Source organism: Marasmius oreades, chromosome 8 (assembly GCF_018924745.1).
Source record: "Marasmius oreades isolate 03SP1 chromosome 8, whole genome shotgun sequence".
Classification (NCBI taxonomy): domain Eukaryota; kingdom Fungi; phylum Basidiomycota; class Agaricomycetes; order Agaricales; family Marasmiaceae; genus Marasmius; species Marasmius oreades.
Genome location: NC_057330.1, coordinates 348,296 through 361,633, shown reverse-complemented (window position 1 = coordinate 361,633; position 13,338 = coordinate 348,296). Strand labels below are relative to the sequence as shown.

The 13,338-nt window shown below is 46.0% G+C and overlaps 6 protein-coding genes across 6 annotated transcripts; 5 read left to right on the top strand and 1 right to left on the bottom strand.

The window, feature by feature from the left end:
• Positions 1-851: 851 nt before the first annotated feature.
• Positions 852-1,157, bottom strand: E1B28_012018 (uncharacterized protein; the record flags this gene model as incomplete). The annotated part of the gene is made up of 1 exon (XM_043157083.1): positions 852-1,157. The coding sequence occupies one exon, from the start codon at positions 1,155-1,157 to the stop codon at positions 852-854; it is 306 nt and encodes a 101-aa protein (XP_043004449.1).
• Positions 1,158-3,380: 2,223 nt separating this feature from the next.
• E1B28_012017 (uncharacterized protein) lies at positions 3,381-4,955 on the top strand. The gene is made up of 5 exons (XM_043157082.1): positions 3,381-3,654; positions 3,715-3,884; positions 3,940-4,225; positions 4,292-4,653; positions 4,717-4,955. Exons 1-5 carry the CDS (start codon positions 3,585-3,587, stop codon positions 4,786-4,788), a joined length of 960 nt encoding a protein of 319 aa, XP_043004448.1. The 5' UTR covers positions 3,381-3,584; the 3' UTR covers positions 4,789-4,955.
• Positions 4,956-5,241: 286 nt separating this feature from the next.
• E1B28_012016 (uncharacterized protein) lies at positions 5,242-5,947 on the top strand. Its single transcript, XM_043157081.1, has 3 exons — positions 5,242-5,373; positions 5,438-5,661; positions 5,713-5,947. Exons 1-3 carry the CDS (start codon positions 5,355-5,357, stop codon positions 5,737-5,739), a joined length of 270 nt encoding a protein of 89 aa, XP_043004447.1. The 5' UTR covers positions 5,242-5,354; the 3' UTR covers positions 5,740-5,947.
• Positions 5,948-6,484: 537 nt separating this feature from the next.
• Positions 6,485-7,111, top strand: E1B28_012015 (uncharacterized protein; the record flags this gene model as incomplete). The annotated part of the gene is made up of 3 exons (XM_043157080.1): positions 6,485-6,581; positions 6,658-6,992; positions 7,046-7,111. 3 exons carry the CDS (start codon positions 6,485-6,487, stop codon positions 7,109-7,111), a joined length of 498 nt encoding a protein of 165 aa, XP_043004446.1.
• A 580-nt stretch (positions 7,112-7,691) lies between these two features.
• Positions 7,692-8,062, top strand: E1B28_012014 (uncharacterized protein; the record flags this gene model as incomplete). Its single annotated transcript, XM_043157079.1, has 2 exons — positions 7,692-7,853; positions 7,910-8,062. The coding sequence occupies 2 exons, from the start codon at positions 7,692-7,694 to the stop codon at positions 8,060-8,062; spliced, it is 315 nt and encodes a 104-aa protein (XP_043004445.1).
• A 2,823-nt stretch (positions 8,063-10,885) lies between these two features.
• On the top strand, positions 10,886-12,804 carry E1B28_012013 (uncharacterized protein; the record flags this gene model as incomplete). The annotated part of the gene is made up of 8 exons (XM_043157078.1): positions 10,886-10,942; positions 11,002-11,039; positions 11,090-11,157; positions 11,213-11,298; positions 11,358-11,812; positions 11,867-12,036; positions 12,101-12,574; positions 12,638-12,804. 8 exons carry the CDS (start codon positions 10,886-10,888, stop codon positions 12,802-12,804), a joined length of 1,515 nt encoding a protein of 504 aa, XP_043004444.1.
• Between the last annotated feature and the right edge of the window lie 534 nt (positions 12,805-13,338).

Sequence of the window (13,338 nt, the reverse complement as noted above, 5' to 3'; positions counted from 1 at the left end):
AATTACCTTCATATACGGCATCCGCACGTCTGCTGGCCTGAGTCCCAGCAACGTCAATGCTCTCCTTACATTGATGCTTAAAAAAATAATGTAAATGCTTGTCTCTGACTCGGGCTTAGACTTGGACTAGACTCCCGGCGTCAGGTGTGTATTGCTCTAGTATTCTATTACTACATTTATTGGGTACAGTACAGGTTTGGCGGCAGTGTTCTCCGGTGAGAGGCAGGTTTGGTGGCAGTGTCAAGTGTACAGGTTCGGTGACCACGGATTCGGTGGCAGTGAAGTTCAGTGACAGGTAAGTGATAGGTAAGTGATGGTTCAGTGAAAAATATACGGTCACTTACTGTCACTTACCCTGTCACTTGAATTTGTTGTGGCCCGACATGAGGCCTGTCATCTCTGTATAAGGTTTGATGTACAGCACTCTGCTGCATGTTCTGATGTGCGTTCCGACTTATCGATCATCTGGTCGAGAGAACGGAGTTTGCAGATAACCGCTGGACGCGAAGACTCGGAGTGTAAAAGTCAAAGTTTATAACCATTTCCAACCCAGTGAAATTTTCAAAACAGAATGTTACGAAGAGTAGCACGCATAGGTATGATTCGATAGGCACCAGTGCCAACTCTCCATTCGCATCATTCTCCCCAAGCGCCTTGATGGAACAGACGGCGAGAGCGCCGAGAGCTGGGCCGTGTTGAATAGGATGTCTTGGCCAACGGTCTCGCAAGCTCTGATTATCAAGGAAGAAGGAAAAGGTTAACCGTTGAAAAAGGGAATAAGTATGGAGGACGTACCAGGTGTCTGCTCATCCAACCGTTGAACGCGGCCGTTGGACGTTGAACGTTGAGGTTTATTTCGTCGACGTAAGATCCAAATCGAACTTTGGAGGTTCATATCTTCTACGCCAATTCCCAATGCATCGGGTCATGTGGAAAGGCGAGCGAAGCATATGTTTCTGATGCTGTTGTTGTTGGATGTACTCGAAAACGGCAGATGGAGAGCATTGCATTCCTGGCGAGCACCACCCAAAGTGAGCGATAGGTAACGCGGCAACTTGCAAGGGGGTCTTCTGTCGTTCAGCCAGGTCTAGAGATCTACTAGTCTTACTATTAGAAGCGATATGGCAACAATTTAAAATAAATAAAAAAACCCACATAAGAACACTGACAACATCGTATCACTCTGTCCTAACCCCCATTTCCATTCATGTCGAGACAAGTCTTCGTTCAAAATGAGAGTTCCTGCGACCTCTCCATCATACGACCTTGAGAAAAAAGAGAAAAACCCTTCATCGTCCAACTCTAGCCAGAAACACCAAAGTAAAACGTACCTCGGTGTTTTCTATGCACAGAGATATCATATATCAAGCTTCAAGTGCCGCGTCGGTGTGCTATCATAGCCTTGAGTTGTCTTCTAGTCGACATCCGTCGAGTCCGAAGTTCAAAGGAAGCGGGTGTCGTCCCAACATGCACAGGTACGGAGTGAACGTGGGAATCAGCTCGGTAGGTAACCGGTAACAGCCGGATTTTGGATGCCAGAATTTCGACTCGCTTCACGGTTCCCGTAGCGCTCGACCCGGTTACTACTGATTCTTTTGATAGAACACGAACATCGAGAAGAGGAGGACGATAAAGTATTAGTAGAAAGAGCTTGGATTCGCTGACTTCATTTAGCAGATAATCTTCATTTACGCACAACACAAAAACAATACTTTTAAGTTTTAACTACGCAAAGAGAGGGTTCCACAACTGGTTGGGATTACTCGGGTTGGGGGAATTGGAGTCGCAGTCCCACATTTGAAGCTAAAAAAGAAGAAACAGCCCCAAATTGTCAGTTGCAGTCCAGCGGGGTTCTATCACCGATATCTGAATGCGGAGCACTGTGAGCTCATACTCTAAGTACGACCCGCCAAGACGGAGGTTGGCGGTGAAGATTGGGTTGCCTGCGGAATGTAAAGGACGGTCAGGTTTAAAACCGAGTCGAGTAACTCAAACCTCACTAAAAGTCGCCTTCAGTAACTCGACTTGGCTATTCATCCCAACTGCCACACTCGCTCTCAGCCTCTCAGCTTTTGTCGCAGTCGTACCTGTCTCAACCGTGCCTGTCTACTCCTTCGATGAAATGGGAACATTTCTGATTCTTATACCTCTTCCGATTTCCAACGACGTGGAATACTAACGATCACGCATTCATGATGCCCTCTTAAATTCAACAATGAACAGATGCTGACTTTCAGCTACAGAACACGTTGGAAGCAGCCGTTCCTGATCCTGCCGAAGTTCCGTTACAGACTCGATAACTGGCCAGAAAGAGCCCAAGGCGGCGAAGCCTAGATCGGAGTAGATGTCGGCACATATTCATAGTCGGGAGGGACAAGGCCATTGAGTCCGACCTTACAGCTTTCTTCACTTTCGCGAAACTAAAATTAGGTATTACGAGCGACTTCGCGGGGTTCTATCACCGATATCTGAATGCGGAGCACTGGGCGGTCTCATGAAGAGCAGAGTATGGCGGTCGAGGTTTACCCCACGGATCTTGAGATCAAATGAGTTTCTGGGGGAGAAGTAAGGACGACAGTCAAGGACATACCCCATCCGCGATGAGTTTATCTCCTATAATCTCCATATTTGCCCTATAGTTTGTTCCCACATGGCTTATGGAGATTAACCCTACGCATACACGTAGTCGGGACGAGTATACGCAGCTACAGTGCTTCTTGAAGAGCGGGAAACAGAAAAAAATGATTAATTCTCCGAGTCAGCTCTCGTATCGATCCAGCATTCCACCGTCTTTGGTCATTGATCTTGATCTCGCGGTTCGAAGAAACTCGTAGTCATTGTCGTCGTCGAGGAGTTCAAGTAGAATGAGATATGTGTTCTCGATGAACGAGAGGAAGAACTTAATAGTGAGGAAAGAGAGGATGATCATATGTGAGAGGAGTAGGTTTTCCGGAGGCCGGGCGGGAGGGCACGGGTGGTGGCCGGTGAGGCGGGAACAAAAACACCAAAACCAAGTCCGTAGTTCCAGACCATGCCTGAACGCCAAAGAGTAGGGAGATAAATCTGTTAGAGTACAAGTATGTTACCTCAAACTTTAGCGCTGTAGGGATGTGGAGGGAGGGAAAAATCGAAAAGAAATCGCGAGGGAAGAGGCTTTGACGATGTTGAAAGCGACGAGAGACGCGGTCGTCCGACTAGGCGTGGGAATCAGGCACGCCAGTCCACCCTTACGTAAGTTCACTCCTTCTTCCGAAACGAGTCCGACGACGGCCTAGTCTGACTCTGGCTCATGCCTAGCCTATGTCAAGCGAGGACTCGAGTGCTCAAGTTCTCAGCAAACTCCAGGCCGTCGATGTCACGACTTCAAGCTTGTCATACTCCCTAGGCTTGTTTCTGACATGTAGAACAGATTCAGTTCTCGCGAGCGTAGTAGTGCCAAGAAGGTACCCAGTCAATGGTTCCGCCGTCAGTGGATAATACTCTGGTCCAAACCTTACAGTACGGTTTGGCACTTACAGGCACCCGAAATTCATTAGAGTATAAAGGACGGCACACGACTGTCAAAAGGACATACATTTTCAACCATGCTCTCGACAGCGATTGTATTCACGATATTCGTCGCAGCAGCCAATGCTGCTACTCAACTCGAAAGAAGTTCGTTCATGAATCTTCTCTGACCATATCCCACGAGTACTCACGTTCTTTTTACTCCAGCACAAAGCAACGGAATCCCCAAATGCGTCTCGGCATCCTCCAAGTCCTCCGGATCTTCGGTTGTCATTCATGACTGCTACACCGGCGACGCTTCAAGATATAACTGGGAAGTCTCCACGGCCCCCCCACCCACAGCTCCGGGCCCTATCAAGCTCTTTGGCGAAAATTTGGTGAGTTTTTTTCAACCACAGCGACGATAGATTGCTAACTCATTCCTGTTTCAAGTGCATAGACGTAAAAGACGGCGTCAACACCGACGGCACCAAACTCCAACTCTGGACTTGCTTTGCCGGAAACTCGAACCAACAATTCGTTTCTTTGAATTATGAAAGAGTCTATCAATGGGCGGGAACGAATAAATGCATCGATCTTACCAATGGCGATTTTACGGATGGAAACCAACTTCAGATTTGGACCTGCGATCTCAATAATCAGAATCAATGGTTTTCTGGGAGGTCAATTCCAGATACGGAAACGGTCGACGTCAAGCTCTCGGTTTGGTTCAATTCATGTGAGCCTCCCATTTCGCTTGCGCTGTCGTAGAATAAGGACATACGCTGACATTCTTGTTCTTTAGTCCCCCCTCCCCCAGATCTTCTGTGCCTCACTGCCTCCCAGAACACAGATGGAGCAAAAGTGGCACTTGCACCTTGTGAGAACCCCTCTACAACCTTCCCCTCTGGCAACTCGACCTGGGTTGTCCCTCGCGCCCCCCTCTATGGGCTCGTCAGGACATACGACGGCTCCAAGTGTTTGGATTTAACCTCCGGAGACACCTCGAACGGGAACGCGCTACAAATTTGGACTTGCGACGAGGAGAATCCGAATCAGGTATGGACGATTGAGTCGCTTATTCCTAAAAGACAGCCCAGCATCCGGAGGATTGGGAGGGATAAATGTGTGGATATCAGGGATGGGAAGTTTGAAGCTGGAACGGACGTAAGCTTTTGTTTTCTCTCTCGCCCACTCGAGTCGATGTGAGGCTGACTTTTCTTTCTCTAGATTCAGATATGGGACTGCGATCCGAGCGGAAATGTTGGTCTTGATCAGAGCTGGATTGCTCGACAGCTGTGAAAAACACAAAGCGGCGGACTTTTCCTTCTAACACTATGGACTTCATCTCTCATCTTCTCTCGTCTTTACGAGGATACTAGATATCATCTTTAGGTATCTAGTTGCTCGGAACTGTAATAGTAATGCTACGATTCCTTCAGTAATGGACCATGTTATGAGTGAAAGAAGAACGTGACATTCGACGAAATTAACTTCCTGCTGACGCTGGTATTGGAGAGACCTGTCGAGAGCAGCATGCATGATGTGTGGTAAACGAAGATACGCCTTATGGCTTGAGTAGACTCATTTTTCCGTGCACCGGAAAGCTTCTGAACGAGTGGTCTCAGAACCAGGCAGAGTCGAGTGACTATCCTAATGGCCTTTGATAAGCGAACTTCAACAGTCCGATGGATGACCGTACTCGGTCACGATCAGTTTGAGAGGACCAAGCGTGGGAAGAATTTCATGCAACGATTTGTCACCTACACCCACCCACACCGCACTCAGCCAGCTAACGCTTTTGCTTCTGCAAAAGTGACGACCTCATATAAAGGCAGCAAGAGAAGTCTTGAGCTATTGAAATCGGTATGAAAAACTACTTCATAGGTATGGTTTTACTGTTATATTTTAGAAAACGAGTAATGACGCGCACCTCTTCTTTCTCACACAGAATCTGAACACTCTCAAGGTCGTAAAGAGAACGTATCTCGGGCTCGAAAAATGGCTCAGAACTACCTTCAAATGCCGGAACGTGGGCTTGAGCATGGTAGCACTGCTCTGAGCTCGCTCGGCTGCATCCTCCACCTTCCGAACCAAATCACCCCAAAGGGAAATAAGGAAAGAGAGGAAGGATACATTTTATCTCAAAGGTGGACTCGGCGTTCCTCTTTATGGGTGCGCATCTCTACTTATCATCGTGACACTGTCTCATAAGTATTTACCCAGAATCTTATTACTGACTCGTGTTTGTAAGAGTCGGCACCCTTCTGCATCGGCTTTCTCGCTGTGGCTAAACTCGCTCGCGGCATATTACACTTCTCGAATTTGTTGATTGTTATAAGGATCTGGCCTTGCCATTCATGGGCATGAGGTAGATATCAATCTGTGATTTCGGGGGATCATTTATCAACATTTATTGCAACCTGAACTTCGATTTTAGACTCTCTGGATTTCCATGAGAATATGATCAAATTTTGTACATATGCGGACGTGAGCTCAGAGGACATCGGATGGCACGGTCTGTTGGCAAGATACTGGGGTTTTCGGTGAGCATTTACTCTATTGTTCGTCCTTTATTGCAGTAAAATCTTCAACAAGTACTCTACGCACAGAAATCTGACTGCAACTGCGCACTTGAGTACTTAATGCATAACATCACCTCACATAACACTCACATTTAAACTTGCCTTCCTTATAGTGATTAATCAATACCTCCCACCCTCCCTGATGCTTCCATTCTTCAGTACGAGTTTAATTGGTCTCGGCTTCGTGTTCTCCCGCTGTCCATCGCTCGGCGCTCACCCGAGTAGTAATCTCAGTCCATTCAACTTGAAGCCCTTTGTCTTTTCCTGCGGGCTCATTTTGCCGTGTGCGAAGTCGGTGTAGATGGATCACTGATTTCTACACACGCGCAGTCCAGTCCAAGCGCTCAATAAATTTCAGGACAGTACAAAAGTCGAACGCGAAGGCCACAGGAAAACCAGTCTCTCTTCACAAGATGCAGACCGTCTTCCTCGCCCTCTCAGCCCTCGTTGCAGTCGTTTCAGCCCAGGTCCCTGTCAGGCTTGTTGGTGGACCACTACCTGCAAACCCTCGTGAGTGCAGCGTTCTCTAACCCTCCCCCCCTCACAACACGCAAACATACTTATCTCGTTTCCTCTACCCATGCAGCTCTTTGCTTGGCGGCTGCCTCCAACGCCGATGGCGCCAGCATCGCCCTCGCTCAATGCAACAACCTAGGCACCACTTTCCCCAATGGAAACCTTACCTGGGTCATTCCTTCCCCACTTGGAACTTCTGGACAGGTCACGACATTCAACGGGACGAAATGCCTCGACGTTCGTGACGGTCTTACTACAAACGGGAATCTGGTTCAAGCGTGGTCGTGCGCTACTGGGAATACGAATCAGTTGTGGCAATACAATGGAGGTTCGACCACGGTTTCTTGGGTTGGACAAAATAAGTGCCTGGATATTCGAGATGGGAACCTCGCGGCTGGGGCTCTTGTATGTCGTCGTTAACTTGCATTTTCTCCTCATCTAAACTCGACTACTTTTAGGTTCAGATCTGGGATTGCATACCTGGTAATACCAACCAGTTGTGGTTTGCGAGTTTACTCGGTTGAGCTGACGTCTTCATGGATGGGACTGGGTGGATTAAATGGGGGTAGTTGTTCGATATAGGAAAAAGAGGCATAAATCTGTAACGGTTCCGCCAGCTTGTAAAAAGTAGTACTGAAAAATACCCAAATATCGTTACACCGTTAACTTTCCAAACGGACTGGATTCAGAAAAGGAAGAGAAATTGGACTGATTCAACCTCGAGCAACCTTCCAAACAACGTGGGGTTATTTTGGGGCTGATCTAGATGTATCATGTGAGCTACTAGAAAGGATTCGAGCAGACTTTTTTTCGAGTCTATTCAGAATCTTCGCGGCATAGGAGCCTAAAAGGAGGTTCAACTTGGGCGAGCACGTGCCAAATTCTAGTTTTTCTATCCGCACGCTCATGCGCTCAATGGTCGTCCTCTTAACGGCTTCCGATTCGTTCTCGGCGCTGCAACATTAGAAATGGATATGTGTTCAAGCGCCGAGCAAAATCGACGAGCGTACAGCACAGCGTTTGAACAGCCTTCTGACAGCTCTTCTCCTTCAATCATTACCTGCCTACCCACCTCACGCCTGTGCAGTTTCTACACCCCGCGAAATGTTCAACCATTCGTCTTCTCACCGGTTCGGCAACGCAACTTTCAACAACGTTCACGGAAACCAGCACATCTACCACAATCATACGTACCACCTTCAGCACCAACATCAACTTGTGCCGGCTTCTGCGGTAGAAGGATGGAAATTGAAGATGTATCGGGAGGTGCGTGCGCCCTTGACTATCGGATACGAGTCGTCTTGACGTTCGAACCTGTCTAGTATGACTGGTTTCCGACAGGCAGAATCATAATTATCAGAACCGTTCATGTGTCAGGCGTTGAACGAAAAGAATACGAAGATGATCCCGATCACCTTGATTCGTACGAGAGAAGGGACAAGTCGAGGGTGTTGAACTTATCGTTTAACATGTGACCGTGTCAGTCACAAGACTTAGACACAAGACTTCATAGACATTAGTAGTTACTCATGTACATACGTCTGTCACTATATTTACACTATCATTCACATGGATAGTTTACTTATCTACCAATAGCTTATAGACCTCACAGTAGATGACTGAGCATTCTCTCACATCTACTTATATCTACCAATAGCTATATGACCTCGAGAGATAACAAGAACCTTGTTACTCAGACACATTCATTAGATACTATCTTTAGTTCTAAACTCACACAGACGTGCTTAGCACGACATAGCACGACATACCTATTATTATACCTACAAAGTAGTATAAAAGCTAGGTAGTAGCAGCATGTAAAGACAGGCTGTTCTATACGAATATCCTACCTCTTAACTCTAACAAAGTTACTATCTCAAGTCCTATACAAAGTGAGTCATACCACTGTGCACTTAGGCTGACAAGCCTTGCACCCTGCTTTCAACAGGTTATGGGCCCCGAACGCCACAGACTTCCTAGTCAGTGTCAATGGCGGACAGACCTATGACCCTTTGCGGGACATAGAGAAGTTCACCAGTGGATATCGGACATGGCAAAGGCAAGAGTTATTTCATTCATCTCTTTCCTTCTATACTAGTATCATGGGCCTTCACTTTCGTACAAGCCCTATATCTACATTTTACACTTCTTACTCCTCTGGTCGTGCCCGCACGCTTGTGCAACGCAGACTGAGAAGGTTTCATCCATTTACACGGATGATTCACTTGGGACAACCGTTCGGACCCCAAGTTAGATAGCTTGTAAAATAGTCACGGTCACTTTCGTATTTAAATAAGTAAAAACCTCCACTATATGCTATCAGTCATATAAACGCTTAGTAGTTTATAAGTTTGTTGTTTTGGGATCGCTCGTTGGACAATGCCTAAGCATGAACCTGCGGGTTTCATGTGAGAAAGCTTGTGTAACTGACGCTGATCAATCAACAAACTTTAAAACAAAAAGCTTTCTATTGGCATATAGATTTTTACTATACATAGTGAGTCCGGGATTGAGACCGGATCACTGAAGTGACACATGACACATGGAATTAGTTATCTTAATTGATAACAACCGTTTGTGGCCAAACGGACTCATAATCTAGAGAAAAGCAGATTGTTTAATGCAATAACTTTTGCTTACAATCTTATTTCTTCTAGTGTCTTCCACATCCAACAACCAACAATCTGTCTATGTTAAAACCCCTACTGGGTTTAATGTACCAGTTGTTCCTGGTTCCAATACAGGATTTGCTGTCAGAAATACACATTTCTGTACTCTACAGTAGTTTGTGAATGTATCAGAAAATTCTTCCCATTTGCATGCATTTCCATCGAAGATCGGGATGACGGAGATTCCGGCAGTAGAAGGAGTTTCGGTGTTATTAACCATTTGCGTGTAGAGAGGAAATTCCCTAAGATTCGCGACAAGAAAATCTGATTCATCATTTCTGACAGCAAATCCTGTATTGGAACCAGGAACAACTGGTACATTAAACCCAGTAGGGGTTTTAACATAGACAGATTGTTGGTTGTTGGATGTGGAAGACACTAGAAGAAATAAGATTGTAAGCAAAAGTTATTGCATTAAACAATCTGCTTTTCTCTAGATTATGAGTCCGTTTGGCCACAAACGGTTGTTATCAATTAAGATAACTAATTCCATGTGTCATGTGTCACTTCAGTGATCCGGTCTCAATCCCGGACTCACTATGTATAGTAAAAATCTATATGCCAATAGAAAGCTTTTTGTTTTAAAGTTTGTTGATTGATCAGCGTCAGTTACACAAGCTTTCTCACATGAAACCCGCAGGTTCATGCTTAGGCATTGTCCAACGAGCGATCCCAAAACAACAAACTTATAAACTACTAAGCGTTTATATGACTGATAGCATATAGTGGAGGTTTTTACTTATTTAAATACGAAAGTGACCGTGACTATTTTACAAGCTATCTAACTTGGGGTCCGAACGGTTGTCCCAAGTGAATCATCCGTGTAAATGGATGAAACCTTCTCAGTCTGCGTTGCACAAGCGTGCGGGCACGACCAGAGGAGTAAGAAGTGTAAAATGTAGATATAGGGCTTGTACGAAAGTGAAGGCCCATGATACTAGTATAGAAGGAAAGAGATGAATGAAATAACTCTTGCCTTTGCCATGTCCGATATCCACTGGTGAACTTCTCTATGTCCCGCAAAGGGTCATAGGTCTGTCCGCCATTGACACTGACTAGGAAGTCTGTGGCGTTCGGGGCCCATAACCTGTTGAAAGCAGGGTGCAAGGCTTGTCAGCCTAAGTGCACAGTGGTATGACTCACTTTGTATAGGACTTGAGATAGTAACTTTGTTAGAGTTAAGAGGTAGGATATTCGTATAGAACAGCCTGTCTTTACATGCTGCTACTACCTAGCTTTTATACTACTTTGTAGGTATAATAATAGGTATGTCGTGCTATGTCGTGCTAAGCACGTCTGTGTGAGTTTAGAACTAAAGATAGTATCTAATGAATGTGTCTGAGTAACAAGGTTCTTGTTATCTCTCGAGGTCATATAGCTATTGGTAGATATAAGTAGATGTGAGAGAATGCTCAGTCATCTACTGTGAGGTCTATAAGCTATTGGTAGATAAGTAAACTATCCATGTGAATGATAGTGTAAATATAGTGACAGACGTATGTACATGAGTAACTACTAATGTCTATGAAGTCTTGTGTCTAAGTCTTGTGACTGACATGGTCACATGTTAAACGATAAGTTCAACAGAGGGTGAATCGAGCAACACACCTGGCTTGTCTTGTCGAAGGGATGAAAGAGTCTTCTCCATTTCTATGTGTCGCGTATACCGGAAGTGATGCACATAAGGTTGTTATGGGCTTCTCTGTGAATCAACGGATGGACTACTCACCTTCTTGAACGCAAAGGTCTTCAAACAGGATTGCCTCGCATTTTCTGGTATCAGGTGCGCCTCAGTTTCTCGTCCTTCAGCTGGCCAATATCAACGACAATTAGAAATGCCCATGTCATGCAGCTTCGGGGATTTAATGATTCCGATATTCCCATGGTCATTTTCCACGAAGGTGACTGTCATAGTATTAAGTCCTTAAACTTATTTCTGATTCTCTTTCGGCATAGAACTCATCCCGGTGCATCATGTTTTGCAACGGCACCGTGAATCATCCCTAGCTCTGCGATGCTATTTTGCTTTGCAAGCCAGCATCGTACGTTTCCTGTTCATAAAGCTCTCATCCATTCTAATAGCGAGTCGCCGTGGACATAGGCAAAGAAAAGTATGTACGGATGGTACCAGACCGAGGTGGACAGGTTATATTGCGCTAATGTTTGGATTCAGCCAAGGAATGGAAGGATCTCGTTTGGCCCTCAAGGACCTCCACCTGAATATTTTTTTACTGCGTATGCCGACTCGCACCTTGAAAGTTGCTCTGCCATTCCAGTTCTCCCCTCTGACATGTACAACACGACTTGTCTTCTCAAGTATCTTCTCAACTATGCTTCAGACGAGTTTCTCCTTGACTGCCTTGATTTGGCATACATGGTTGACCTACCGTATCAAGAAAAAGTGTACATTCCTCGAAACGATCACGTCTGGCTTTGTTCATCCGGTCGGCCTATTGCGAACTTTCAATCTGGGTCCTCTTGGATTCCTTGGGCATGGCAATCCCCATTTGTCAAAGACCATTTCCAACCGATCACCTTGGAAGATGGGAGGACACGGTATGTCATTTGATTATCTTTCGGCGATATACAGTATACTTGATCAGCTTCCAGATTATCTATAAAATCCATTGCTCATCAGCAGGCGCATGAGATCTTGATTTCATTCGAATACGAGATGGGTCCAAAACATCCATATCGTTCTAGATATATGAGATGGTTTTCCCAATCATGCAGCATTTTCAGCGCAATGAATATACCAAGGCATGAATGGTCAGATTGCAGTGAGTATATTATACCAACTTTCTGATCCCGTTCGAATGAATACCGTCTTACTTACTTTGATAGCGTTGTTTGACTTAATTTCGCTGATGCTCAGGATCGATCCAAAGACATTGGACCACAAAGGTGACACCGAGTTCATTGCCTCCGATCGGGTACCGAATCACCTCGAAACTCAGTCTTATCTCTTCGTACTTCCGCCACCTCAAGCCGTCGACAATTCTCCCGACGTAATTACTTGGATATCAGGGAAAGATTTGTACTATTGGTCCTCTGATCCTGATGGACAAACGATCATGCCGGAGAGTCAACGCGTAAGACTGGGGCTTCCTTCGTTTGTTCCGCGAGCTCAAGGTGTATACCACGCCTGGGGAACCGACACGTACGACCTCATCCGGGCATGGCAGGAGGCGAAAGGTTTTGACCCCTCGACGACCGATTTTGCGCGTTCTTTGGGCCACCCGATTATGGAACCAGTATTTTCCAACCCCATGGACGGTGGCGATGTAGAGCGTTTCAGGGCTCTCTCCGAAGATACGGGTATGTCCCCATTCGATGTTTTTGTAGCAATTGGAATAAACATTTTCATTTTATCCTCTTCAGATGTACCATCTTATACTACGCTGAAGGTCTATGATACTAGCAACGAGGGAGCCATGGATGTAGATTTGCTGACACCCCTTTCCAGCTTGCAAATGGAATCAGATGACCACGGAGCCTCTGTGATCGGAGGTTTTGTGTCCGCGAGCACGGATATGGAGGTGGATTAGGGGGCAGCCAGTTACGGGGCTGAAGCTCGTCAGTCGTCGCCCGAAATAGGTACTGGAGACTTTTGTTCCCTGGGTTTCGTCTTTTCCCCCCCAGACGAACATCGGCTCCTCATGAAGGTACCTTGACTCGCCCCCGACTTCATCCACTCAGTGCCAAGTGGGGATTATGAGTCGGCAAATTCGTGTAGAGGATCGAGAGCATCAAAATCGGTGTCTTCCCCCTCGCCTCCAGGGTTCATAGGTTCGTCTGAGTTGGCTTGCTTCCATTCGATTTTTTGATTCGTCGCTCGTCGTCACTCGAGCGGATATCGATGTACCACCATCTACTAGTTTGTGTACATGTATCAGATCACCGTCTAGCATGTCCTCCAACTAACCCTGAGATGGCACTCTCCAGACTTGTGCAGCGAACTCCCGATAAGGTGATATCTGTACCGATCTATCGAACGAGCGAAAGATACACTCGCCCTATCGCCCTGACCAGTTTCACGCGAGTCAGAAATTACTTCCTTCCGTGCTGATGTTCTTCAGCTT